This window comes from Rhipicephalus microplus, chromosome 5, assembly GCF_043290135.1.
Source record: "Rhipicephalus microplus isolate Deutch F79 chromosome 5, USDA_Rmic, whole genome shotgun sequence".
Taxonomy (NCBI): Eukaryota; Metazoa; Arthropoda; class Arachnida; order Ixodida; family Ixodidae; genus Rhipicephalus; species Rhipicephalus microplus.
The window spans coordinates 4,402,816-4,430,520 of record NC_134704.1 but is presented as its reverse complement, the minus strand read 5'-3'; the positions used below and the strand labels follow the sequence as shown (position 1 = coordinate 4,430,520).

The following is a 27,705-nucleotide window of genomic DNA, read 5'->3' as shown; positions in this document are numbered from 1 at the left end:
AGGTGACGCCACAATATGCAAACCTTTGATTGCTTCAATGTATTGGTCAGATTTGGGTACATGCGTGTTGCGCAACTCATATACTACTAGAGCTTTGTGTACAAAAAAAAAATATGGTCAGAAAATCATAATTAAATTATAACTTTGCAGCAGCCAAGGCCAAGCCAACATGGTACCACGCTTAATCTAACAAAGGCTTGTTCCACGTTCGAACGAATATATATATTTTTTAAAATTTTCACCTTCCATATTTACGATACTGACGCTGCTTGCTACATTCCACACGGTCGTCGTCGCCGTCTGCAACAATCAGCGAGCGGCGGCCAGCCAGCGAAAAAGGTCGTGGTGCCGACTGCGGACGCGATGTCGTACTTCCTTCGAATAGGTGTGAAGAAATTCGCTGTCGCACGGGTTGCGAAGAATAGCCTAACGACTGTGCACGGCGCTATAGCGCTCGCATCAAGCCGGCACATCGCCACCACGTTTCCCGCCAGGAGAAAAGAAACGTAAGCTTCTGCTCATTCTTTTGCTCAATTGACGCGGGTGTCTTTCGTGCCCGATCCGGATTTCTTGACGGCGGCTGGCGCCCTCGCCCAGATTAGCCAATCGCGACCGAGGAATCCGATCGCGGTCAGAAGTGCCTGTGTGACGCCGGTTGAATAGAGTTTCCTAAATGGTCCCATTTCGTGCGCGTAGCGGGCGATTTATCTTGTTGCCCACCATGATAAAGCTGAAGGGCGATACTTGAAAGAATGGTGCTTCTTCTCTGCATTACAGCTTTGACGTAACCTTCGTGCGGGAAAACGGCGACAGGATAAACGCTGTCGGGAAAGTGGGCGACAGCCTGTTGGATGTCATCATCAACAACCACCTCGACTTCGATGGTTTCGGTGAGTCCAGCCATGTCAAGCTATATTGACGCGCATTGTGTAGCTTCTTCTGCTTGGCTTGGCTATCGCACACATCATCAAACCGGCACCCAGTAAATGTACCACATGAGACCCGCAGATGCACAAATGGGAAGAAACGAGACCTGGCTCAGAAGGAAAGCTGCTAGTCGCCCCTACAGTGTGCAAAACTGTGTCGTCAATATTTATAGCTTGCCAAGTAAACATTATGACTGCATTTATGTATTCTGAGGACCAATCCAGCTTTGAGAAGACTGTTGTTGAGCTTGGGCCAAAGCGTACGAGCGACATGTCTACATAGGGACACCTGCTGGAGGTCACTGCACCGTGTCGCAGGCAACAGCATGAAAGCAGGGGCTGTCATTATGCTCACAAGTGGCTTTCAGAAATTGGGCTAGATTCATCCTACAACAGTCGGTCCTGCCTGCCTACTAGAGGACTCTCTTAGTATAAAAAAAGGACCAAATAGGACAGCGCTAGTCCTGTTTAATCCTTGTTTCATGACATTTTTTTGTTTTGCTACGAATATTTCGTTTTGCTACGAATATGCACCAACTAGCTCAATTTAACACAGTTAACAATCTCGCTGTTAGTCTGAGGGTCTCATCTTAGATGCTCATCTGCAGACCCAAGACATCACTCATGTTGTATGCTTGTTCTAGCTACAAAATTGCAACTTTGCTTTATTACATAGGCATGCCATTTGACAAAACGAATACAATGCAGGCTACTCACAGCGATGCAGCGTCATCTTGTAAAGCCAGCTTAACTTGAGCTCTGCCTTTGACCAAGGCTTTTGAGGCTAAGAAAGTATATAAAAGTTAAGAAAATAGTGCGATTATACGAGAGAAGAATGACAAAAGATCGTCGTTCTTCTCTCGTATAACCATGCTGTTTTTTACCATGAATTCATGCCAACACGCTCAAGTCCTTGCTTTAAGAAAGCTTCTTATGTGGCAAAGTGTTGAAGGACAGCTGCTCAGGCGAGGCATACAAGACAAACACTGCCTTCAAAACGCATTTAATTTTATTGTTAAGTCATCAGTGTCAACTATGAAATGAAGGGATAATATTTGGGCTGTTCTCTTTCTGACTTCATGAGTATTCGTTAAAGATGCTAGACCTGAGCGACCACACGGTAATGGTTCACTTTTGTTATTGCAATTTAATAACCATGAGATATTATTTGCACGTTTCAGTACTGCCAAATGTCAGTCTAACAGAGGTCATCAGAACTTTCAGGCCTGTTGTATAGATTCAGCATTTCTTTCTTTTTTTTTTTTTTTTTTTTTTCAATTAAGGCGTTGTGTGTGGCTGCTGTGGAACCTGCAAGTGCACATTGAGTGAATGAAGGCTTACAAATAATGGCAGTAAAGAATTCTGTAAACAACTGCAATACTTTGGTGGCTCATATTTCTAGAAGTTAAACTTACAAAATATATATGTATACAGTGACACTTTGAAACAGTGTGTTCTAACCAGGGATGGGTAGAGACGCCCAGAAAAGTTTTCTAGCACGGAGATGTGAAAATTAGGGGTGTACTAATATTGAACTTGAATCGAATAATATCTAATTAAATAATAGAATTCTACTTTTAAATAGCTAATATCCCAAGTTGTGAATAATTTGACAGAACAATCCGATGAAGGTGGGGTGTGTAAAAGTAGTGCTAACACAGTTACATTATTCCTTTCATGAAAACTTTCACAGATATTTTGGATCAAACATAAGCACGTTCATTAAAAAAAAAAAAAAAGATTGCGACTTCTCCCTGCAAGAAAAGGAGCACACGTGAAAACTGTCAAGCCCTTTATAACGTACTTCATTCGCCTATTCCGCAAGTGCTGTGAAACGTATGGCCCATAGAACCCTTAGTGATGGGCTTGTGAAAATCTCTTCACACTGTGCAGTTGTCATTGCGACATTGCACCACTAGTTCAGAAACTTCCATCGTTGCGGTGTGCATTTAAAATGCTGCTTGGAAGATTTTTGAGCCTGGAGCACCCATGACGAAGCATAGCATTGCTATTGTGAGATGAGCTGTAAAGAGAGTAACATCACGAGAAAGCCTGAATCCATACCATGTGTTTGCGCATGACGATTCAGTGTTTTAGTAGCAGTCACTCGCTGCATTGTGCTCGAGCACATGAGCAGATTTCGTTTCTTTCTATAGATATTCAATAAACTAAGTCCTGTAGCATTTCGATACCTCATCCCTTTAGCGCTCTGTCTAGCTGATTGGCTACTAAGCCACCTTCGCTGATCACCTTCCACGCTGTTCGCATTTGGCAGCTTATATACACATGCATCCATACTGCAGGGTATTGAGCAGTAAAATTTTGTGTTGGCTAACTTGCTCTTACGAAGAAATAGGGCTACTGAAATATGGCCTCGCATTCTGCTCCACAGGCAGTGTAGTGTCTACAGGTGCTTACGTAGTAAGGAGCCTTTTTTTAATGTAACAGCGCTAAAGAGCTCATCATAGCTTGTGTGCAAAAAATCACCTCGTGCATGACCGAAGAATTAAAGATGCAAAGAACAGTGCTTTGAGATAGATAATAGTGCCCTTGAAGTTGTAAAAGACGATGTCTACTTAAAACAGGTAATAACCGCGAAGCCGAGCCACAAGACTGAAGTAACTAGAAGAATAAGAATGGGGTGGAGCACATTTGACAAGCACTCTCAAATCATGACAGGTAGATTGCCACTATCCCTCAGCAGGAAGGTATATAACAGCTGCATCTTGCCGGTACTTAACTACAGAGAAGAAACCTGCAGACTTACAAAGAGGATTCAGCTTAAATTGAGGACGACGCAGCGAGCAATAGAAAGGAAAATGGTAGGTGTATCCTTAAGAGACAAGAAGAAAGCAGAGTGGATTAGGGAACAAACCAGGGTTAAGGATATCATAGTTGAAATTCAGAAGAGGAAATGAACATGGGCCGGGCATGTAGCACGTAGACAGGATAACCGCTGGTCATTAAGGGTAACCTAACTGGATTCCTAGAGAAAGCAAGTCGATTAGGTGGAGACAGAAGGTTAGGTGGGCAGACGAGGTGAAGAAGTTTGCGGGTATAAATTGGCAGCAAAAAGCACAGGACCGAGTTGACTGGCGGAACATGAGAGAAGCCTTTGTCCTGCAGTGGACGTAGTCAGGCTGTTGATGATGAAACCACCCAAAAGTCGAAATTCAGTTGTGGCTGGGACGTTGTGCGCGAGTGTACAACAAACACAGAGCCGGGAGAATTTTTCGAAACGGTGCCTCAATGGAGGAGTTAGAGGCATTTGATTTTCAAAACGCGGTCATCACTGCTTTCGCTTCTTTCTTCGCTACTCTCCGCTGGTATCATCTCTCAAAGCCGCTTTGCCCTATCTCTCGTTGAGTCCCCCCCGCCCTCCCGAATGTTTCTTTGCCCATCATGCCCCTCCCCCAGACACACTTTTTTTAACTTCAGGTTTTGGCACTCTGATATCTATCATCTTTACCCTACCAGGGTCCATGGGGGTCCTTGAAATCCTTGAATTTCAAAAGTTGGTTTTCAAGGCCTTGAAAGTGCTGGAGTTTTTCACAAATCTTTGAAAACTCTTGAATTTCATTTTTTTTTAAATAGACTTCTCACTTTTCACAGCGCATTATTGGTGATGGCATAAATGTAGCAGGCAGCTTATATAATGTGCCCATCACAAAAGAATTGAGGACATCAGTAGCTTCTGCACGGAACCAACATCGTGTATTTCTGGAAACTCGGAAAAGGCAGAAGCAGGAAGATGAAAAAGGAAAAATAAAGGTTGCATTGAGGAGGAGGTTGAAATGCTTATAAAAAAAAAAAAAAGAAACTAGAAGCTGCTCATAAGGAATTAACAGCTACAGCACTCATATGCAGGCAAAGGCAGAAACAGTTAGCGACTTGATGTGCATCATCAAGTCAAACAACCTTAGAAAGACTGCCAAAACCAAGCAGCAGGAGATAGTAGATATGATTGATGAAAAAAAAATTCAGAAAAAGCAACAAGGCGTTGCATGATTACTGTTCGTTAGTTTTTCCTATCTGAAAAAAGATTGCAACTTGTGGCATACTGAAAGCGATTACTTATGCAAGTGTAAGCAACTATGATTTAAAGTTGTCTAGAAAGAAAATGTCATTGGAGCCATGTTTTTGACGTTTGCTCCAAGGATATTTCTTTTTTCAATGAATTCGTTATTTCAATCTTGACCCTCCCCTGAACACGTATAACTGGGTTTTTAACAGACAATGTGGTCCTTGAAAATTCTCACTCAGAGCTTTTGAAAGTCCTTGAAAACCCTTGAATTTTCGTCATGTAAACGAGCATGAACCCTGCCTTACTTTCTTTCTTTCACTGTCATTTCAGTCCCTGTTGAGGTGTTCTCACATGAGAGACAGCTATCATGCACTCCACTCCCATTTTTTTACCTTTCTGTTTTTCCCTAAAGGATCGCCCCCTTTCCATTCTCGCGCTTCATGCAGGTGCACGTGCGGCCATTGTGTCCTAGAATAACGTGTTCTGCAGGGAGGTGGCGCACGCGAGCAACTCAAGGAACAAGGAGTGCAGACAGCTGCTTGCAGACTAGCCGGTTGCTCGACCAATCGCAGCATGAATGCGCGTCACATGGGGGCCGGAAAGGCCTGGAGAGGAGGAATTGTTTCTTGAAATTTGTGGTGCGCTGGCGGCCTGTAGGGCTGCCACGTGTGGCATCGCTGCAGGATGCGCAGTTTACTTGAAATGTTTGTAGAAATATCGGAGGCGGTTTAGGGGCCCCTTAAGGCCACGTCGTAGGTGCATAACTAGTTCAGAAATATGTCTTGAGCTAAGTGTTAGAAGTGTGCACTATGGACAGGATATCCCTATTGCGTTCAGCTCTTATCATCATCATCATCATCATCAGCCTGACTACGTCCACTGCAGGACAAAGGCCTCTCCCATGTTCCGCCAGTTAACCCGGTCCGGTGCTTGCTGCTGCCAATTTATACCCGCAAACTTCTTAATCTCATCTGCCCACCTAACCTTCCGTCTCCCCCTAACTTGCTTACCTTCTCCGGGAATCCAGTTAGTTACCCTTAATGACCAGCGGTTATCCTGTCTACGCGCTACATGCCCAGCCTATGTACATTTCCTCTCCTTGATTTCAGCTATGATATCGTTAATCCCCGTTTGTTCCCTAATCCACTCTGCTCTCTTCTTGTCTCTTAAGGTTACACCTTAGAGGTGCAGCGATGGCGTAGCGGTTAGAGCATCCGCCTCGCATGCAAAAGGTCCGTGGTTTGAATTTCGGTGCCGCGCAGTTCCCAACAAGATAAAAAAAAAATCCGCGTGGTGATGGAACTCTATTAAGAGGCCTGGGCTGCGGCCTCACCGGTAACAACCGCCGGGAACGCACTCCCTCACCAGAGAAGGATTGGCCACCCTGGTGCAGTATCTGGCCACTTCCTCTTACATGCATACTCTTATAGGCAAAGCTTAATGGTCCCTCAATTTTACATAATGAAGCTTGTAGCTATCAAAAAAAAACACACACACACACACACCATTGAAGTGAAACTACAGGCCTCACCAGTAGGCTTGAGAGCTGTGCTAGTTGGTGAAATATCATTTTAACATATGGTGTAGCAGCGTAACTTCGACGGGACAAAATGTCTAGAAGAAACACCGACACCGGTGGTTGTGCAATAAACCACACAACGAAGTTAGTTCAGTGTATCATAGCGGTTCTATATTGTTTGCCGCTATCATGTGGAAAGATATACATCGGCCAGACGGGACATTGTTTGAACACCCGACTTTTAGAACATAAATGATCATTGGCAACTAATATTCATTTTTACATAAATTCACACTGTTCGCAGTGTGGCTGCTCGCCACTGTTTGGTGATACAACCGTAGTCTTCAGTCATGGGAACTAGCTAACCAGAGTAGTTGTCAAAGCATTTCACATTAATAAAAGAAAAGATAGCTGCATTAGTCAGTCATCAGTTTCGTTAAGTAACAGAGAAGCCAGCATCCTCAAACGACATTAATTGAAGTTAGTGTTTGCCTGTGTCATATTGTCCTTCGTTTAGTTTCAATTTTGTTTCAGGCATGGTAAATTCACGCCAAAGGTTATTGGTTTTATAATACACTGCGCTGTTATTTCTTGTTTTATCTAAAAGTGTCTACGCATAACTGCCATATACTATCACTTGAAGTTCGTATTAGCATGGATATTCTTATTTCTGTTATCTCAATTCTGTTTCAGACAGGTGTAAATTCACACCAATGCTCATAATGATGCCCAGCGCTGTTATTTGTTATATCTAAAGGTGTCTAAGCTTATCTGTCGTGCACTACCACTTGAGTGTGCGCAAATGCTTCTTTGGCAACGATTCAATGTTTGCAGTTCTTTTCTGTGTCGCTAGGGATTTTGGGTTATATATATGAACTGCTGCTTCTGAAATAAAATTAGTTGAGTGTAGCGAGTGTCGCGTTTCTTCTTGTCCTAGTGTCCCGTCGAATTTATGATACTACACCATATGTTAAAATGAAGCCTCACCATATGTAATCTAGAGTTCGACTAAAGTTTGTCAGGTCAGGTATCATGATGAAGATCATTTCACCAAGTCAAGGTGAAAAAACAAAACAAAAAAAACCCTACTTTTTCGGGAACCATTATAGTTCCTTCTTCACATTAAGCAGACAATAGCCATATGTCACTTTTTATGCTAAAATAGGATGTAATGAACAAGTGTAGCTGGCAGGTGGATTCCCATCTGTCCTATCTTTAGTGTCCTTATTTGTCTGGATAAAAACAGATTCCAAAAGCAGTCTTGTGGTCGAATTTTCTTTCTTGCATATAATAGCGGCATTGTCCCAATCGATGATCTGACTGCGATTATCGGCGTGCTCGGTCAGGGGCTTTACTGCTTTCTTGTTTTTTCTCACGTCCCTTTGGTGTTCCTTTAATCTCCTGTTCATGAAGAGTTCCGGTGTACTGTTTGGAGCTCTTTCCTCATTGCATCGTTGCTTGAGCAAATGCGTGTTGCTTGCGTCACCAGGGAAAAAAACGATAAATTGCTTGTGGCAGGCTGGGTGGCATGAATTGAAATTTAGGTATGCATCGCTTTCGTGTGCACAGCAAACGAAAGGCTAATTCTGGTGCAGCTCACTGGGCATTGAGGAAAGAAAGGCTGCCATCACACTCGCATACTATGCTAAACTGTATGGCAAGTTCTATAGAGTTGAAAGGGCACAGGAGCCTTGGGGCATCATTCCTATTGACAATACAGATGCAGTTGTCCTTGTAGCGAACGAATATCTTGGGCTTAAGAACAAAGACAGTGAGAGACTTCTGTTCAGTAACCCCCATGACCGAATTGGCCGTAGTAACGAATATGGAAGCCCCTACAGCAGTTCTATGAATCTGTTCCTAACACTGTTTACGTTAAATGAAGCATGTGTTGCTTAAAGGGCCCGTAAACCACCTGATATTTTTTCAAGCATTTCAAGTAAGCGTGCGCATCTTGTGCAGAATGCCGTCGCGGTCAATGATGCTACATGTGGCAGCGCTACAAGCTGCCGGCGCGCCACAAATTCAAAGAAACAATCCCTCCTTCTTTCTCATCCGGCCTTGGAAGCGCTTGTCCTCTCTTCCTTTCTGTTTATTCGTGCGCTTGAACTGACAGTTATACCCTCCTTTTTTCTGGGCTGTTCGGACCTCTGCGTGATGTGCCGTGTCACATCTCTGACACGCCGAGCCAAACATGTTGTGATCGGTCGAGCAAGAGCCTACGACTTCCGGTCAGTTTGCAAGCAGCTGTCCGTGCTGCTTGTTCTTTGCAGTGTTGCCTATGTGCGGGGCACGGCATGTCCCCGTACGGGTCCATTGCGTTGGCTATTCTTTGAAGGCTTGCGCAACGCAGGGTCCATACTGGCACAATTACAGCAGTCACGGTTCACCAACAAACATGCAGCTACAACGCAACTGACGAAGTCGACGGTTGCAGTCGCAGCAACCGGAAATAAAGGGTCTCACGCGAGATTGGGAGGGGCGCTCGGCAATAGGGCAAAGCGTTGTGGGAGAGGATATCAGCAAAGCAAAGCGCAGGAGGGAGCGAAAACTGTGGTTGTCACAGTTTCGATAATCAAAGGCGTCTAACTCCGCTATTACTGCACCGTTTTGAAAAATTCTCACGGCTCCGTGTTCGTCGTACACTCATGCAGAATTACTCCACTACAACTGAATTTCGACCTCTGGGTGGTTTACAGGCCCTTTAAGCAAAATTTCAGTAACTCGCACAGATCTGCTTCTTCCAAAGGTGTGCACTCAGCGATTCTTTCGTCTATTAACAGGACCTCTCTGCATGTTGCTGCAGCTAAATCATGATTGATTGATTTGTGGGGTTTATCGTCCCAAAAATAAATCGAGTGGGACATAAATGAAGAGCAATTTGACGTAGAAAGACACCATTACATTATCTACATCCACGCTCCGCCGTGATAGTATAGTGGCTAAGGTACTCGGCTGCTGACCAGCAGGTGGGGGGATCGCATCCTGGCTGCAGTCGCTCCATTTCTGATGGAGGCAGAAATGTTCTAGGCCCATGTGTTCAGATTTGGGTGCACGTTAAAGAACCCCACGTGGTCGAAATTTCCGGAGCCCTTCACTACGGTGTCTCTCATAATCATATGGTGGTTTTGCGACGTTAAACCGCACATATCAATCTACATCCACAGCAATATCGCTCACTCTTTCCTCGACACCTGAAGAATTCGCAATTTGTGTAGCTGTTTTTTTTTGGCGAGTGGGCTGAAGACTTGGTGTAGGTAACACGAAAACTGGTGCAGCAGAAACTGATACGCAAGAAGCCAATTAAAGAACTACCATTGAGAAGGAAAGTACGGGATTTCAGAGTTTCGCTTCGGAATAGATTCACAGCTCTTAACCCTTTGAGACGCTATGTACACAATTGTGTACACCACTCGTTTTTGCTATTTGCATCAAGTAGAGGTTAAGAAAGATATTGTTATGGAAGTGATGGGTTTATTTACACTGAAGATGCCAGCGCTCAACCGTCACTGCCGAATCACCATCGCTCGAGAGCGACCTACCTCTTCTTCTTTTTCGCTCTCTCAGTCCGCGTTACATTTTCCTCCGGGCAAGATGAAGCTCACCGAGTGAGTAGAAGCGATCGGTTGTTGTAGGGCTTCAATCGGGCAATGTGCACAATTTGTCTCTTACGCGTACGCCGGTTCTGAGCTGTCACTTTCGCAACAACGTAAGTGATGTCACTGAGGCACCGAGTAAACCGAGTAATGACGAATAGTCCTGAATACTTGGAAAGAAACTACTGGCAAAGTCCCTTCTTTCAAAGCCGTCCACAGCCAGACGAAGTCACCTGTAGCGAAAGTCACAGACGGGTGTTTTGCGTCGTAACGGTCTTTCACGCAAGCAAGTCAACGAGCTTCTTCGGCGCGACACAACGTCTGCGTGACACTGGCGTTTTCGTTCGTCGAAAAAGGAAGTATGGTGTCAAGGAAACTTTAGGGGAGCGTAGAGGAGAAAGAAAGGCGTATAACCTGTGACCTCGTGTTTCGCGGTATTAAAGGCGTATGTAACAAAAGGTAATACGGCAACCCAGTTCTTGTGATCTGCTGCGATGTACATTGAAAGCATTTTGATGGTGGTACGATTGGTGCGCTCAGTAAGGCCGTTGGTCTGAGGGTGGTATGGCGTGGAATGCCCATACTGGCACCCACAAAGCCGTAGCAACTCTCCGACAACGTGAGCGATAAACTGCCGGTCGCGATCACTTATCACTAAACGAGGGGCTCCGTGACGGAGTATGATCTAATGCAGAAGAAACCATGACACATCAGATAATGTGGCTGAAGCAACCGCCATCCTTTCAGTATACCGCGTCAGGTAATCTATGCACACAATAACCCAGCGGCAGCCAGTGGTAGACTTGGGGAAAGGGCCCAGTAAATCTATGCCGTTTTCGAATGGTGATGTCAGTGGCTTAACTGGCTGCAGTGGGCCGGTCAATGGCGTGGTAGGTTGTTCGTGGCGTTGGCGGACATCACAACGTGCGGCGTAGTGCTTGGTGGTCTTCCAGAGTCGTGTGGCACCATGTGTGGCACGAGGAGTAGTGTGGCACCATGGCTGGAGTAATTTTTTCGATATAGTAGGGGTCATGAATCGCGAATGGCGTGGCGCTATTAGAGCTCTGAGCCACATCAATCATTAATTTCAAGGAAGGGTCACGCTGTTGCTCGTGATGAAAGACGTCCAAATTGGGAAGTTTGATGAGATCGCAGCCAGGTAGTTATCGAAATCATCATCATCAGCATCCACAGTCGGAGATGGAAGACCAGATAAGCAGTCGGCATCTGCGTGACATCGACCGCTCTTGTAGGTCACAGAAAAGTTATATTCTTGAAGCCGTAAAGCCCAACGAGCCAACAAAGAGAAAGATGATCCGTGACAATCTTGATTTGCCCACCGTACAAATAAGGTCTGAACTTTTGGACGGCGATAACAACCGCAAGACATTCCAGTTCGGTGACCTATAATTCCTCTCCGCCTTAGTCAAAGTACGACTTGCGTACGCCACGACGTGCTGGCAGCTGTCGTGATACTGAACTAGCACGGCACCAACACCGATACCACTAGCATCTGTATGCAGGTTCGTGGGTGCCTCCGGGTCGAAATGGCGCAAGAGGGGCCCGGAAGTAAGCAAATACTTCAGCTGCTCGAAAGCAGCCTCACACTCGGAATGGGGCGTTTTTGCGGAGCAACATTGTCGGAGGATGAGCAAGCTAGGCAAAGTTTTTGATAAACCGGCGAAAATAAGAACACAGGCCCACGAAGCTACAGAGATCCTTCACAGACGTTGGTTGCTTGAAGTCTCGGACAGCACTGATCTTTTGTGGGTCTGGCCACATATTGTCCCTGTCGACTAGATATCCGAACACAACACAAGGGCTTGACGCTCACCAAAATGACACTTCTTTGCATTTAAAACGAGACCAGCTTGTTTGACACAATCTAGAACAACGCTAAGCCGATGGTTGTGCTCATGGAATGTCTTGCCAAAAAAATTACATCATCGAGATAACACATATCTCCCATTTGAGACCGCGAAGGATGGAGTCCATGAATCGCTCGAAGGTAGCTGGGGCATTACATAAGCCAAACGGCATAACATTAAATTCAAATGACCCGTCAGGCATGACAAAAGCAGTCTTCTCTTTGTCAGATGGATGCATTGGTATTTGCCAGTATCCAGACCTTAGGTCGACAGACGAAAAGTATGCGACAGAGTGCGGACAATCAACAGCATCATCGATGCGTGGTCGCGGATGCACGTCTTTCTTTGTGACGGCGTTGAGACGACGGTAGTATACACAAAATCACCATGAGTTGTCTTTTTTTTAACCAATATAACAGGAGCTGCCCAGGGACTGCTTGACTCTTGAATAACGCATTTCTGCAGCATGTCGTTGACCTGATTGGTGATCACTTGCCTCTCTGACGGGAATACGCGATAGGGTTTCTGGCGTATCGGTGGTTAGCATCTCCCGTGTTGATGCAGTGGTACATACGGCATTCGGGCAACATGGAACGCTTGTCTTGAGCGAAATCAAAGACTCGCGCGTAGCGTGTAAGCACCTCCTCGAGGACATCCTGCTAGGAAGAAGGCAATGAGTTATTGATTATATTGTTACGCACAAGGAGGACCAGGACGTATACGGCTGAAGGGGGCCGTTTATTTTGGTCGCGAAGAGAAGCGCCGTAGCGGCCAACAGGTTCATGATCGCAGTGTCGTCGTCTTCTTTCTTCCTCCAGCTTGGGGCAGCCAGCATGTTCAGCCATCTTCGTTTTCTTCCCAGGCATGCGTAACATTCCTCCCCTCGCAGACGAAGCCCGCCGGGCGAGGTAACTGATTCACCTTGGTGTGTACAACTTCAATCGAGCGACATGGACTGCTTGGGTTTTAGCCGCTCTTCTACCACTTCTCGTCAGGCGAGCTATTGTGTACGTGACTTCCGTGATTTTGTTGAGAACGACAAACGGTCCGACGTATGTGGCCAAGAACTTTTATCATAACCCGCGTTTTTGTACCGGAGTCCACAGCCACACTAAGTCGCCTGGATGGTAAGTTACAGGCCGGTGGCAGACGTCATAGCGTACTTTCGATTTTTCCTGTGATGCCAAAGTGCGTAGACGAGCAATATGACGCGCTTCTTCTGCAAGGCAGATGATTTCGGTGACTGAGAGGGTCTCGTGCGCTGAGAATGGCAAAACTGTGTCGAGTGTGTGCCGTGGCGGTCGTGCGTACATCAAGAAAAAAGGGCTATAGCCTGTTGTCTCGTGCTTAGCGGTGTTGAATGCGTGCGTTATAAATGGTAGCACGTCATCTCAGTTCTTGTGGTCAGATGCCACATACATAGAGAGCATGTTTACAATTGTTCGGTTGGTGCGCTCCGTGAGCCCATTTGTTTACGGATGGTATGGCGACGAGTGATGAAGGCGGGACTCACTCAATCGAAGCAGCTCTTCTACTATATCTGCCGTAAATTGTCGCCCACGATCACTGATAATCACGTGAGGTGGGCCATGTTGGAGGATAACATGCTGCAGCAGGAACACAGAGACGTCGCTGGCAGTTGCGGTTGGTATGGCCGCCGTCTCGCAGTAGCGCGTGAGGTAATCGACACATACAATTATCCAGCGATTGCCCTTAGCCGACTTTGGAAAAGGGCCCACGAGGTCAATGCCCACCAGTTGGAAAGGTGTGCTTGGAGGTGGCAAGGGCTGAAGAAGACCAGCCGGAGCAGTAGATGGGCGTTTGTGGCGTTGACACTGTGTGCAGCTGGCCACATACGCCTCGGCTGACTGTCGCATTCCTGACCAATAAAAGCGTTTCTTAGCACGGTAAAGCATCCGCGCAGAACCTCAATGTCCGGACGTAGGATCGTCGTGCATAGCACCTAAAATCGCTGTCCGAATGCTTTCTGGCACTACTAGGAGGAAATGTGCGCCAGTGCTGGAAAAGTTCTTCTTATATAGGAGTCCATTGCGTACACAGAAATGGCATGCCGTAGGAGCTGTGCAAAGCGATGATAGCCTGGTGTCCTTTCGCTGTTCATCTTTGAAGGTACTGAGGTCGGGAAACTGGTGACACAGAAGCTACGAGGTCATCGGCGTCACACTCTGTAGTGCTCAGTGGCATGCGCGAAAGGCAATCTGCGTCGGCGTGTCGTCGACCACTTTTGTACGAGACCATGAAGTTATACTCTTGGAGCCGAAGTGCCTAGCGCGCTAGACGGCCGCAAGGATCCCGAAGGTTGACGAGCCAACACAATGAGTGGTGGTCGGTGACGACTGTAAAAGGGCGTCCATATAGGTAAGACCAAAACCGCTGAATCGCAAATACTACCGCGAGGCATTCTTGTTCTGTGACAGTGTAATTCTGCTCGGGCCTACTCAAGGAGCGACTTGCGTATGCAATCACGTGCTCGCGGTTACCATAGCGTTGAACTAGGGCGGCACCAATTCCTATGCCGCTGGCATCTGTGTGCAGTTCGGTTGGAGCTGATGGGTTGAAGTGCTGAAGAACAGGCCGCGACGTCAGGAAGAACTTCAGTTGACGAAAAGAGGAGTCGCACTCCGGAGTCCACTCGAAGGGAGTATTCTTCCGTAGCAAACATGTCAACGGATACGCGACATTGGCAAATTTAGGTATAAAGCGGCGAAAATAAGAGCAAAGCCCCAAAAAACTGCGGAGCTCCTTCACAGAGCGCGGCACATTGAACGGTTCAACGGCTGCCGTCTTCTGGGGATCTGGACGGATGCCCTCCTGATCGACTAGGTGTCCGAGAACAAGGGTTTGTCGGTCCCCCCGAAGTGGCATTTATTTGAGTTAAGAACAAGGCCAGCGACGACTGTAAAAGGGTGTACATATAGGTAAGACCGAAACCGCTGAATCGCAAATATTACCGCGAGGCATTCTTGTTCTGTGACAGTGTAATTCTGCTCGGGCCTACTCAAGGAGCGACTTGCGTATGCAATCACGTGCTCGCGGTTACCATAGTGTTGAACTAGGACGGCACCAATTCCTATGCCGCTGGCATCTGTGTGCAGTTCGGTTGGAGCTGATGGGTTGAAGTGCTGAAGAACAGGCCGCGACGTCAGGAGGAACTTCAGTTGACGAAAAGTCCGGAGTCCACTCGAACGGAGTATTCTTCCGTAGCAAACATGTCGACGAATACGCGACATGGGCAAATTTAGGTATAAAGTGGCGAAAATAGGAGCAAAGCCCCAAAAAACTGCGGAGCTTCTTCACAGAGCGCGGCACATTGAACGTTCCAACGGCTGCTGTCTTCTGGGGATCTGGAAGGGTGCCCTCCTGATCGACTAGGCGTCCGAGAACAAGGGTTTGTCGGACCCCGAAGTGGCATTTATTTGAGTTAAGAACAAGGTCAGCGTTTCTTATGCAAGTCAGTACAGTATTCAGACGTGAATTGTGTTCGCTGAAGGTGGGGCCAAAGATGACGACGTCATCGAGATAGCACATGCAAATGCTCCACTTCAAGCCACGAAGAACAGTGTCCATAAATCGCTCGAACGTCGCCGGCGCGTTGCACAGTACAAATGGCATCACGTTGAATTCAAAAAGGCCGTCGGGGTTACAAAGGTTTCATCTCTGCTGAGCAGTTGGGCGCAGTCTGACTGATGGCTGGAGACTCTGAGACCATTCTGACGTCACTTGTGGCCTGCTCCTCCAACGTTCTCAGTTTGAATCCGGCTGATAGAACAACAGGCTCTGAGGCTGTGTTGAGTGCCCACAGACAAGCATGTCCGTCAATGGCTGTAAAGACAGACCGTGGGACCAACACATTCTTCTTGATGGCGTTTGCATGATCAGGCTCGACAAGTCCAGTGCAGGGTCCTGAGCGCACATGAGAAGAGCTTACGGGTACAAACACTGCTGTCCTACCAGGGGTCGTCACATCTTCAGACAACGAAAGCGCATTGATGGGCAGAGCCGGAAAATCGTCAACTATTGCAGCGGGCAACGTACTTTATAGAAGAATCTCTCCAGTTCCACAGTCAAGCGTAGTGCCGCATTCATGAAGGAGGTCTATTCCTGAAATGACGTCATGAGTTGCAGGAGCCAGTACAGCGAAATCAACTCTAAAATTTTGTCCACTAATCGTGAGTACAACTGAGCAAATACCAACAGGGCATAACGCTTCGCCTCCAACTCCATGAAAAGTTTCTTTACGATTCCACGCGAATATAACTTGGTGACCCAAAAAACGATGTTTGAAACGAAGACTTATAACCGAAGCAGCTGCACCAGTGTCTACAAGAGCAAGAGTATCTACACCGTCTATACACACACGCACTTTGTTCATCATCACAGCAGAAAGAGGAATTGGCGAAACTGACCGTCCCGCGACCGCACCTCCATCAGCCACACCAGCATCTAGTTCCCCAGTTGATGCGGGAAAGGTGACGGACGACGCGGAGACGGCAACTGGCGGGAACGTGTCGGAGGCGGGGGACTAGCTGCGAAATTCGTTAGGCCATCGCTGTAGGGGACGGTGGTCGGCCGGATGAGAGGTCTAGGTTTCGTGTATACGAGGCGGGTATGTTGAAAAATATGGCGGTGCAGGCGGCCGGATGGGACAGAAGTGCGAAATATGCCCTGGGAGACAGCATGTGTAGCAAAAGGGGACTTGTTGGCCTACATTAGCAGAAGTATGCAGAGACGGGTCGTGCTCCGTAGGAACATTTGATGATGTCGCATAGTAATATTCTGGTAGAGGCCTGGTTGACGACGGTCAAAGTTCCGCAGCGGCACGTCGAGATGATGACATCCGGTGGTGGCCGTGATCCGTTGGGGACAACGGAAGATGTGGGGTGAAATCTGCAGTTGCTGTGCGCGGTCGGTTTTCGACGTGGCGCTCTCGCATCCAGTAGGGAGGTGGTTCGGGGCACGTGGCGAATGAGCATTGGTGGTGAACGTCACCTGCTTGAAGTCGTACGGGCTCTTCTCGAACTACTTGACGTACGAGGAAGGGAATGTCTTCGCAGGCGGCGACATCCATACTTGCAACAGTGGGAACATTGTCCAACCGCCCGAACTTGGAGAAAATTCTCTGGGTCTTCAACGCCTTAAATGTGCGACACTGCTGCCTGAAAATAGAAGGAGTGTTCAAGTTTTCTTTTGTTATCAAAAAATTGTACACGTCCTCGGCGATGACTTTTAACAAATGACCGACTTTGTGTTGTCAGACATATTTGCATTGACAATCCCGCAAAGCTTCAATACCTGTTCAATGTAGGTTGTGCACGTTTCGCCGGGCAACTGAGCCATACGTGACAGCGTTTGTTCAGCTTTGTTTTTCATGGAACTCGTGTCCCCAAAGCAGGCCTTCAGTTCCTTAACAAATATGTCCCAAGTGGGGAGGACATGTTCATGGTTCTCAAACCAAAGCAAGGCTGTCCCGGCAAGGAAGAATACTACGTTCACGAGTTTCGCCGGTGCGCCCCATTCGTAGTAGCGGCTCACTCTGTCGTAGTGTTTTAGCCAAGCGTCCACGTCTTCGTCAGTTTTACCTGAGAATATCCGTGGCTCAAGTGCCCAGTAGTCTGGTTGTCGAGGTCGACGGCCACCTTGTGCTGTGTCGGAGGCACTCGACTTTGGGCCACCAGTGAGGACGGCTGCCGCAGCTCCTGGCTCATCTACCATCTGACACGGGGCCATGGCTTCGCAGCCTGCTTAGACTCGCCGCGCGTGGCTAGAAGCGGCCACTATGGAGCTGGAGGCGCGGGTAAGCATTCCCGTCGTCTTTGTCAACCGCCATGACCTCTACGTGATTGTGGCCGTGCTCGAGCCATCCTGGGATGTGCCTGTGTTTTGGGCTACTTTGACATGTTGAAAAGAATGCCGAAGAGGCACGCAGTTACATCGCTTCCCGGATCAACTCCTCAGACCCGCTCGGTAATGGCAACCCGAGAACCAACCACCTAAGCAGGAGCGACACCCGCGCGGACGCTATCAAGGCCCCATTACCTGGCATTCGGCGAGGATGAGAGTTAGACGCGAACGCCATCAGGGCTTCCTTTCGTGCTATTTGGCGAGGGTGAGAGTTCCACGCAAATGCTATCAAGGCACCATTTCCTGGTACTCGGCGTGGGTGAGAGTTGGACACAGACGCCATCAAGGCTCGTTTTCCTGGTAGTCTGCGAAGATTCCAGTTTGATGTTTTTAGAACACAGCTCGTAGTTTTAGGGAACAGTTCCACCATTTTCTTCGCAGTCGTGAGCGTCCTACCTCTTCTTCTTTTTCGCTCTTTCAGTCCGCATTACAATATCTTACTTTGGATGAATCGAATAATAAATTTGTCTTTATGTAACTTCATCTTGTAGTGGACTGATACATATAATCACTTTTCTGAAGGCACTACCATATTCGACGAATCATGCAATGTGCCGCTTCCTGCAAGCAATGTGAAAAGCAAAAGTTTTCTTTGCACTGACATAACCAAAAATGAGTTTGCATTGTATTCCTGGTCTGAGGTTTGATTCTGTTTATGCAAAAAGTAAGCATCAAGGACTTCAGGATAGAGAGATATTTAATTACAATTCAATTAGAGTGAGTTACTATAGCATACATACATTCAAAATTATCTCATTGTTCTTGTTGCAATAGAATACTGAGTGCCTTTAAGTGACATTGTAGTGGTTTGGCACATTTACACACAGTTCTTGATAAGTGGCGTCTGAAAGAGTTAAACGAGGTAGTGTACGTTAGCGTTGACACAATGAACGATAATCTCACTAGTATCATGAAAAGTGTGCAAATGGAAGGCAGAGGTGCAATAATAAGACAGAACACTGGCAAACTACTCCAGGAGAGGAATAATCTCATTAAGAGATGACAAAACATGAAAGCCTCAAATGCAACCGACAAAATCGAGCTAGTGGAGCTTTCGAAGTTAAAGGGCCAGTCAACAGGCTTCAGCTTTTTTTACACTCCCCAAACAAGCTCAAGCATGTCTTCTACGCCTGACTAACCTTCTTCCACGCACAGTGAAGTCAACTCGACGATTGGCGATGTTGACTTCATTACTGTTTGTTGAGACCTGGTTTGGACCAATCAACGAGCTGCGTGTTGCGTCATGTCGCCGATTGCCAAGTTGACGTCACTGCGCGTGGAAGGAGGTTAGTCACGTAGGAAAGATGCGCGAGCTTGTTTGGGGGGTGTAAAAAGTCTTGGCCTGTTGACTGGCCCTTTAAAATAGGCGTTTAGTAGCCGACATCAGAAGGTACATAATATGGAGAAAATCAACCGGGCTGTAAAAAGCGACCGGAGCCAAAAAGCTGCAAAGGCAAACTTGTGCATAGGCAAAAATCGGATGTATGCATTAAAGGACAAGGAATCCAATGGCATAACTAATATGAATAAGATAGTTGAGGTGGCAAAGGAGTTCTATGGAGAGTTGTACAGAAGCTGAAACAACCAGCACGATATCGTAAGAAGCAATAATATGCCAGAGGAATTCGACATCCTACCTGTAAAGACAAGAGAAGTAAGGAAAGCCCTAGAAGGAATGCAAACAGGCAAAGCTGCTGGTGAGGATAAGGTAACAACGGATATGCTAAATGATGGCAGAGAAGGCACCTTGAGATTTTTTAGCACGCCTTGGTTTCAAATGTCAAAATTTGCACAGAGGTGTAATGATGCTCTTTGCGTTTCAAAGAACCACCTTAGATGTCCTAACCTTCTGCAATGTTGCCATTTACAGGAGCTTGTGAAGGGACGCTGGCTTGCTCCACATGCCACTTGATATTCAAACCAGAGGACTTCAAGAGGCTCAAGGAGTCCCCTTCGGATGAGGAACTAGACATGTTGGACCTTGCCTACGGATTGTGTGAAACGTAAATTCTTTCACAAGGGATTTCTTCCTCACAGTGCAATGCCAGGTTGTGCAATGTTTGCAGCTGTCACACGAGCTCTCTCAAGCACATATTTCTACTGGCATCTATGGCTTCTGCATATCGGTGCAAAGAAAGGCACTTACCCGATATAATGTAGTGTGTCCATGCACTGCACAAAATAATTACACTGTAAAGGATAAAAACATGCAAGATTTTCAACTAACAGTCGGCACTTGTATTGAGCCTATGCCTCTCTTTGTATCTTGAGTCTACTGGAGTTATTAAAAAATTAGCACGAGGAAGTTGAACTTGCTGCTTAGCAGTATAAAACCAGCAATGTTTGTTTTTTCCAGACACCAATGTCTGTCCAAGTATCATGAAGGCTGTATGAAGTTGGTCACAAAGATTAAAAAAAAAGTGACTATTTCAAAGAGTTCGAACAGCGCCAAACAGGAATATTACCAAAGGTGCATGACCATTTAGGTGTGAGAAGCAAACCAACTTGAGACATTTCAATATAGCTGAACATATAATGAGTTCTGGGCAAGCGTTGAAACAAGACAACCACCCCGTTTGTAGTATGAAGCCACAAGGAAATCCATATCACAAAAAGCTTCTCAGTAGCCAAAAAATCTGTTCTGGTCCGGGGTTCGGAGCCGGGACCAACGCCTTTCTAGGGCGGTCGCTCTACCAAATGATGAAACCGGGAAGCTACCAATTGGTAGAGCGACCGCCCCAAAAAGGCGTTAGTCCCGAGTGTGATCCCCAGACCAGAACGAATTTTTCAGCTACTGAGAAGTTTTTCATTCTGGTATGGATTTTCTTGTGGCATCGTGCTATAAACGAATGGTTGTCTTCTTTCCCATGGCTGGACAAGTTCATACAGCCCCATTATTCCAAGTCTGTACATGGCATGGACCACAAACTATGATTAATGAATTAAGCACATGTGCTTACACAAAAGATGCACTGCAGCTAAGTTACGTGTGTGCATGGGCTCTATAACGAACTTGCACGAACTAACCCAGGTTACTAGGTAAGAGTTTGAGAAAGGTGCTTTCTACACACAGATTTTCCTGCTGATGAAATTTACACATAATTTTATATTTTGATTTCTGCCATTATTTTATGGCCTGGGGAATGCTGATTTTGTGTGAGGCTTCATCACACTTGGGCTTTGTTATGGAATAGGCATTACTGTCTCTATTCAACTAATTGCAATAACCTTATAAGAACACCCTAAAATGACCTGCTGTTATTATTGGTTGGGTTTTGATGCCGCAGTAACCTTAAAGCACCATTTTTATAAATATAATTAGAGTTTAAACACATGCACACACCCAGGCCCCAGACAGAAACAATGCTCAGCATATATTTTGCTACTGAAGCAAAATAGATGATTTTCGCACAATTACATATTTTTTGGGCCTAGGAAATGCCCATTTTGTTTGAGGCTTCATAACACTTAAGCGTTGTTCGTGTTTGGTGCTTGGCTGTCTGAATGTTCCAGTTTGTGCTCCAATTATATTTTTAAAGATGAGCAACCAACTATATATTTACTATTGGCATTATACACATCCTTGTACAGCTTCGAAGAAAACAAGGCACATTTCTAAATGATGGTTGACATTGCATATAATCCGTGTGCATGTAATGCAGACCACTCGCTCAAGAATTTGTTTCGCAGAAAATTGGCAAGCCTTCTCTAGCAGCAGCTTTGCACTGAAGTCTTGAGGTGTAGCTTCCCTGAATATATTTGTTAGGGAGCTCAGGGTTTGAAGGGTGCTGTCCACTGTAATTTGACCGTGAGCCTTACGTAAGTGAGCATGGCCTTTCCTTGAGCAAAGTTCAAAATGTGCCAGCACACTCTTGCTTGCATACCTCAAAACATTTTTCAGTGAATTAGAAACAGAACATTGCCCACTTGTTAATATAGTGTGTTAGTGAATATTGCAGTTAAGAAGCAGTGTAAACTATCATTAAGAAGCTTTATCACAGGTATGTTTACTTATAAAGGAGGAAATCTATCATATAATATGCATACGATTGTTGCATTATATAGTTATAATCTCTTGAAAATTTTGATTCAGGGCTTGTATTTTTTTTACATTCAGTATTGAAAAATGTAAACTATGGTTTGACATGCACGCACACACAGACGATGTCCCAGGTACAAACATGTATCCATGCGCGAGGTCGCATGTCTGTGAAACAGCAACAAAATTTATAACACATTTGAACATTCTAATCACCAAGTAGATAACTTTCCAGCGATATAGCAAAATGCCAGCCAAAAAAATCTCATGAAACAGGGAATTCCAGTCATCAACTATTCTTGGAAAATAACTGTATTTGTAAGCATTAGTTGGTGCAAATATGGGTACCAAGGATCGATGATGTGTACGGCGAGTATTCCTAGAAGTGGCTGACTGAACACAACACGGTGCATTTAAGGCACCTTTCCCCGACGTAATCTTGTATAAAAACGTCAAGTGATTCAACTTTCACGATGTTTCTAACAAAGAAATTTTGTGTAATTTCGTTATCGTTCTAGGCGAGTCAAGTCTTTGATACTTGTTAAAAATAAATCTGCCTTTCGTTATATTTTTTTCAAGAAGCACAACATCTTTTATTGTAAATGGTTCCCATATGACTGCAGCATACTCTAACTTAGACCGAATGAAGGTGTTATTAGCCAAAAGTTTTATGCTAGGAGCACTTTTTAACTTGCTTTTTAGAAACCATATTTTACGAAGCACCTTTTGCAAGTATCTGTTAAGTATGGTGTCCAGGTAAGGCTGCTGCTGAGAGTAACACCTAAATATTTATAATTATCTACTTGTAATACTGGACTACCATGAAGGGTATAGTTAAAAGCGATCGTAACGGGTAACAGAACAGTTTTTTTTCAGAATTGAGCACCACATTCCACTCGCTACACTAGTTATCAATGGCCATAAGAGCTTTCTGTAATACATTCTGATCAGTTGTAGATGGATATTTTTTTGAATAAAATACAGTTGCTGCAAATAATCGAATGCTTACATGCTGGGGCACGACATCGACCAAGTCATTCACACAGATTAGGAATAACATTGGAGTCAGGACACATCGGGGAACACCAGAGCTAACGCGGAGCACTGTGGAGTTATCGCGACAAACCATACACTATCACAGAGGTAAGCCGTTATCCATTGGACAGTAAGCCTTGGTGTATTAGAAAATTGGAAAATTGCTGTAGTTTATACAATTTTCCATGGGGCACATTATCGAATGCTTTACAGAAATCTAAAAATAGCACATCTGCTTGTCCTACCAAGTTCAAAACACTCGAAAACGTATGCAAAGTTGTTGCAAGCTGAATGATTGTGGATAATCCTTTACAGAAACCATGTTAATGGCATGTTAGAATGTCTTTCCGTGTTGAAAAATTGTTTATATATTTAGCTACCACATGTTCAAGCAGTTTACAACGGTGAATAGCTGCTGCACCGTGACCTTTGATGCATACGTGGTTAAATGAACAAACTGCTATGATGTTCTTGTGCCACATTAAAGCTTTTAAGTATATGTAGATCTTTGGTGTCTGTGTTGGTAAGAATAGCTGAAATCCCATAAAAAATATTCATTGACAATAACAATACTCCTTAGCGCTGCATTCTAGTGTAAGCAGTGCAGTCTTTGTTCAACAGTAGACAAAGCACTTACTTACACTGTTGTTTTTTATTGCTCAAAAAGTGAAGACAGAGACACTGCATGCACAAGTTCGAGTTGCGGCCGCCTCAACGGTGCCAAGCTAGAGGTGGCAGCCACGTTTTTACAAGAACTATCTTTAACTTCATTTTCATATTCTCATTTCTAGCATTCTCGTGCAAGGTTCGTTTGGCATGTTAAGTTACTATGCTGTCAGCTCTAAAGCAGTGCATTTGAGTGCCCATATTCTTATTTTTGACTTTTATGTTTCAATTAGTAGCTTTATGTAGCCCTGACAATGTAATTACTCTAACATATTGATTTGTGGGGTTTAACGTCCCAAAACCACCATATGATTATGAGAGACGCCGTAGTGGAGGACTCCGGAAATTTCGACCACCTGGGGTTCTTTAACGTGCGCCCAAATCTGAGCACACTCTCTAACATATTGTATGTTTCAGTAGTAGTTTACCGTTATCATAATAGCAAGAGTTAAAGGAATAGCATTACCGTGTTACAAATAGCGCCTTTTAGTTTAGCTGGATAGAGTTAGTGGTGTACATGACTCAGCTTGGACGATGGTGCCACTTAGTCGAGGGAGAATACGTTAAAGAGCAATGAAAAGGATAAGAAAACATTTGCCTGTTCTATCGCGTGAAGCAATGTTACTTTTTTTTAGTAATAATTAAAGTAAATATGAATCGTGCACCAAACCTGACAATTTTCGTGTTGCAGATTTGTTTACCTCGTTCTTTTACTGAGGCCTCTGGGCGTTCTAAGCTATGTTATGGAATACTAACGTAGTGAAATAGCACCAATCAAAATAAAAAGGTTTAAGACATTAAAACAGACGTTTCAGCTACTGTATAGTAGCCTTGATTATTTATAATATTTTAATTCTTTTAATTTTGGTCAGTGCTGCTTCATTTTGTTTGTATATCATACTTCTTCCAGACCATATGATGCTTCATCAAACCATCGATTTCATAAAGCTAAGTTATCTGTAACACTTCATCATCAAAGCTACCAGAAGACTAACGAAGTCATTTTACACAGTTCTTTGCTGTAAAAGAAGTGATTCCGTCCCCATTAACGCTAAATGCAGTTCGAGCGGGCGTCCAATACTGCTGCCATGTTTTACGTATGCTATGTAAGCCTTGTAAACCACACATAGTAGCACAAAATCTGAAAAAATGGCATGCGCACGGTACACAGTACGGGGCGGCGTATAGCATGCTGTACATGCACTTTTCGATTCCTATTAACTATTGAAAGTGCACATTTTAATGCAGAGCGTGTCGTAGAAGCATGTTCACTAGCCAGCGCTGTTGTGACCCAGCCTTGCTAATTTTGTGACCAGAGTGTGTGGAATGACAGCAGTGCTATTGGGATCGTTATACACTCGCCTGCCAAGCAAGAGTCCCTGGTTAACACCACTGTCATACGCAGACTGACAACAGGGCTAAAGGGACCAGGAGCAACAGCCACCATCAGGTGTTGTGTGCCTTGCAAAGTTGGCATCATCGCACATGGTGGCGTGGGCCACTTGCAACGCAACACAATGATGACTTAAAAAAGCGTAATTCAAGAGCCCGTTTTCTTTGTTAGACACAACATTAGTGCAAACAACTAATAGACAATGATCCCAAGAATGCTTTCCTTGGAATCATTGTCTCTTAGTTCTCACTATCACAATGATGTCGAACAGTGCAAAATGCCCTGTAGAGCCTTCAAGTACAGTACCTGTGCCACAAAGGCACAAGAAATGGCAACACTTAACAAGTCATTCCCAACACTATATGTATTGCAAGACTACGTTTCATTGGCTTTTTTATATTTCATTATATTGGGTTTGAGTGTAACTTAAACGCCTTTCATACTTGGCTGGGCAGCCAAGTGAAGGTTGAAATTTAATGTTGGAGTCCAATTGAGAGCAGCCAAAGTAAGGCAACGAGATAAGACAATGCTATCAGCTTTACTCATACTGCATGTTCGTAGAATATAGCTGGCAGGATTGGGTGCATTCAGTACGGCTACTGTTGATGAAGCAAGTCAAAATGGGCCACCACAATCTATGAGGAGACAAAAGGAGTGAGAGGAGCTCTTATCTTCAAATTGCAATCATGATGCAATTGGAATAGGCTGTATTGGCCTCAATATCGAACAGTCTCCACCTAGTGGTGAACTGACAAAACCCAGAGGTAAGTATGCCGGTGGCCCATTGCTGCTTCAGCAGCAGTGTGTTGGGTTCGTTGTTCCGCAGTGCCAAGGCACGAGGACGGTTTGGTCACCATTGAATAAATTAATGATTTTTTTTTTGTAAAACCAATAGCTTTTTGAGGAGGGATGCAAAATGAATTTCTTTAATGCAATTACACGTGTACACTTGTCGCTTTTCAGTGTGTCCTGAGGCTAAAATATGCGATTCCATGTCACATGTATTGTCGCGATAAACCATATCATTGAATTCAGAGTCGCCTCTTCCAGATGCAGCTCTGACAGTCCCAGTTCCATCATCACATACTTGCTCCCATCGTCCGGGCTTTTGCATAAGTCCCCAAAAAGCCTACCTAAAGTTCATTGCTGACAAGATAGCAAAACGTAACTGCACATGCTCTGCAGGATTCTACTAAATGGTCAAGTTGTTTGGATATGGTTAGTCACGACACTACTCACTATTTTTTGTATTGCACTTTGCCAGGCAGCTTCTGCTAGTACTACCAAAGGTCTCGCAGCCTATCAGGTCTGAATTGTTTTTCAGGTATCCGTTTAAAAGGTTCAGAAAATAAGTATACCAACATGACTTGCGGTGATAAATCATCACTTACATGATTTGTTCATTTCTGGAGCATCTTTTACTGTTTTGGGACTCACATGTACCTAAGAATACTGAGAGCTCTCGTGGAAGCCCAGTAAGCACGATGGAAAATGTGTAAACTACAGTAAGGCTCAGTGACATTCGTTTAAAATGAACTGAATACTTCCGTTAATTTACTTGCAGAGTACTCGGATACGTAAAAGCATAAGCAAATCATGACTTGTAGCTCTGGCCAAGGCACCACCATCTTTTGCGGGATGCAGTGGTGCTCATGCACGTGGCAACCACGCGACCAACAAACGTGAACGCTGAGATGATGGCCTGAAGACGAATATTTGAACTCTTTCGATATTGCTATTTTCACAAGAACACTGTAACACATTGATTTTTTCATATTATATTAATATTCCTAGTTGCTTAAACACCTATCTTCAAGTCGTTCATGCTTTTTTTTTTTTGCACAAAAAATCGTACCTGCAGCTAGAAAAACGACGTAAATTGGTTATTAAATGTGGAGCATTTCTTAGTCGGTGGCGCCGTCCACACCCCCACTGCACATGCTCGCTCCAGGAGCCATTGAAGGATAAGACACCACAGGCCGTTCAGCAAGCTGAGCATGTGCAGTGGAGGTGCATGGCTTGCTCCCCCGTACTCCTCGAACGCGGGCGGTGTGTATGTAAGTGGCAGAGTGCGCGTTCGGAATTCAGTAATGGGCGTCTTTGAAAAGTGTCAAGTCGGCTTTCGCTCGACTTGACACTTTGCTTGACTGCCTTGCTGTTCCAACACCTGGCAAGCCATAATGTTCCGAAAGGCTGGCATAGGAATTGAAGCGTATTCCTGGCTCTATGCAATACATGCACCATTACAGAATGAAGCAAATCCTTCCACATGGACATTGAACTTTCTGGAGCTATGGAACACAGAATGACCACATACAATGACCCCGCACGAGTGGTGTATCTTTGTGAACAAAGCGACAATGATCTTGACACCTATAACCTACAACAATGAGTAACAGTATCGCAAGCAGCTCTAGTGTCACTTCAGGGAATTATGCAACTGAACTTGCACGAAGCATACTATAAAATGTTGATATTTTTCGTGGAGCGATATCTGAATCCACACACCCCTTTTTTTGCTGCTTGCATGAATCATGTGTTGCCTCATCCCCACAGGTCTAGGCTTGGCTGCCAAGTGTACCTGACCAAAGACCTGAGTGGCATGGAAGTCAAAGTACCTGCTGGTGTCAACGATGCAAGGGGAACAGACACGTGACTACACATCGGTGCTAGATATTGCTAGTTATGCGTAGAAATACAATATATTTTTGCAGCAA

At 45.1% G+C, this 27,705-nt stretch overlaps 1 protein-coding gene across 3 annotated transcripts; it reads left to right on the top strand.

Moving 5' to 3' along the window:
• Window positions 1-241: 241 nt before the first annotated feature.
• Fdx2 (Adrenodoxin-like protein 2, mitochondrial Ferredoxin 2) lies at window positions 242-27,705 on the top strand. Of its 3 annotated transcripts, XR_012895270.1 has the most exons (5): window positions 242-506; window positions 778-890; window positions 19,726-19,858; window positions 26,039-26,206; window positions 27,545-27,705. XR_012895270.1 is itself a non-coding variant. In XM_075894724.1 (4 exons), exons 1-3 carry the CDS (start codon window positions 364-366, stop codon window positions 19,860-19,862), a joined length of 393 nt encoding a protein of 130 aa, XP_075750839.1. In that variant the 5' UTR covers window positions 259-363; the 3' UTR covers window positions 19,863-19,903; window positions 27,545-27,705. The 3 variants fall into 3 exon arrangements, 2 of the variants coding, with proteins under 2 accessions (XP_075750839.1, XP_037282233.1); XM_075894724.1 differs by lacking the exon at window positions 26,039-26,206 and having other exon boundaries at window positions 259-506; window positions 19,726-19,903; XM_037426336.2 differs by lacking the exon at window positions 26,039-26,206 and having other exon boundaries at window positions 260-506.

Bases quoted from the DNA above. Each gene is read 5' to 3' on its own strand.
- Fdx2 (XM_037426336.2), top strand. From the start codon at position 364: ATGTCGTACTTCCTTCGAATAGGTGTGAAGAAATTCGCTGTCGCACGG. The intron at 507-777 runs GTAAGCTTCTGC...TCTGCATTACAG, and splicing joins CCCGCCAGGAGAAAAGAAAC to CTTTGACGTAACCTTCGTGC. The intron at 19,859-27,544 runs GTAAATTCTTTC...TCATCCCCACAG, and splicing joins GCCTACGGATTGTGTGAAAC to GTCTAGGCTTGGCTGCCAAG.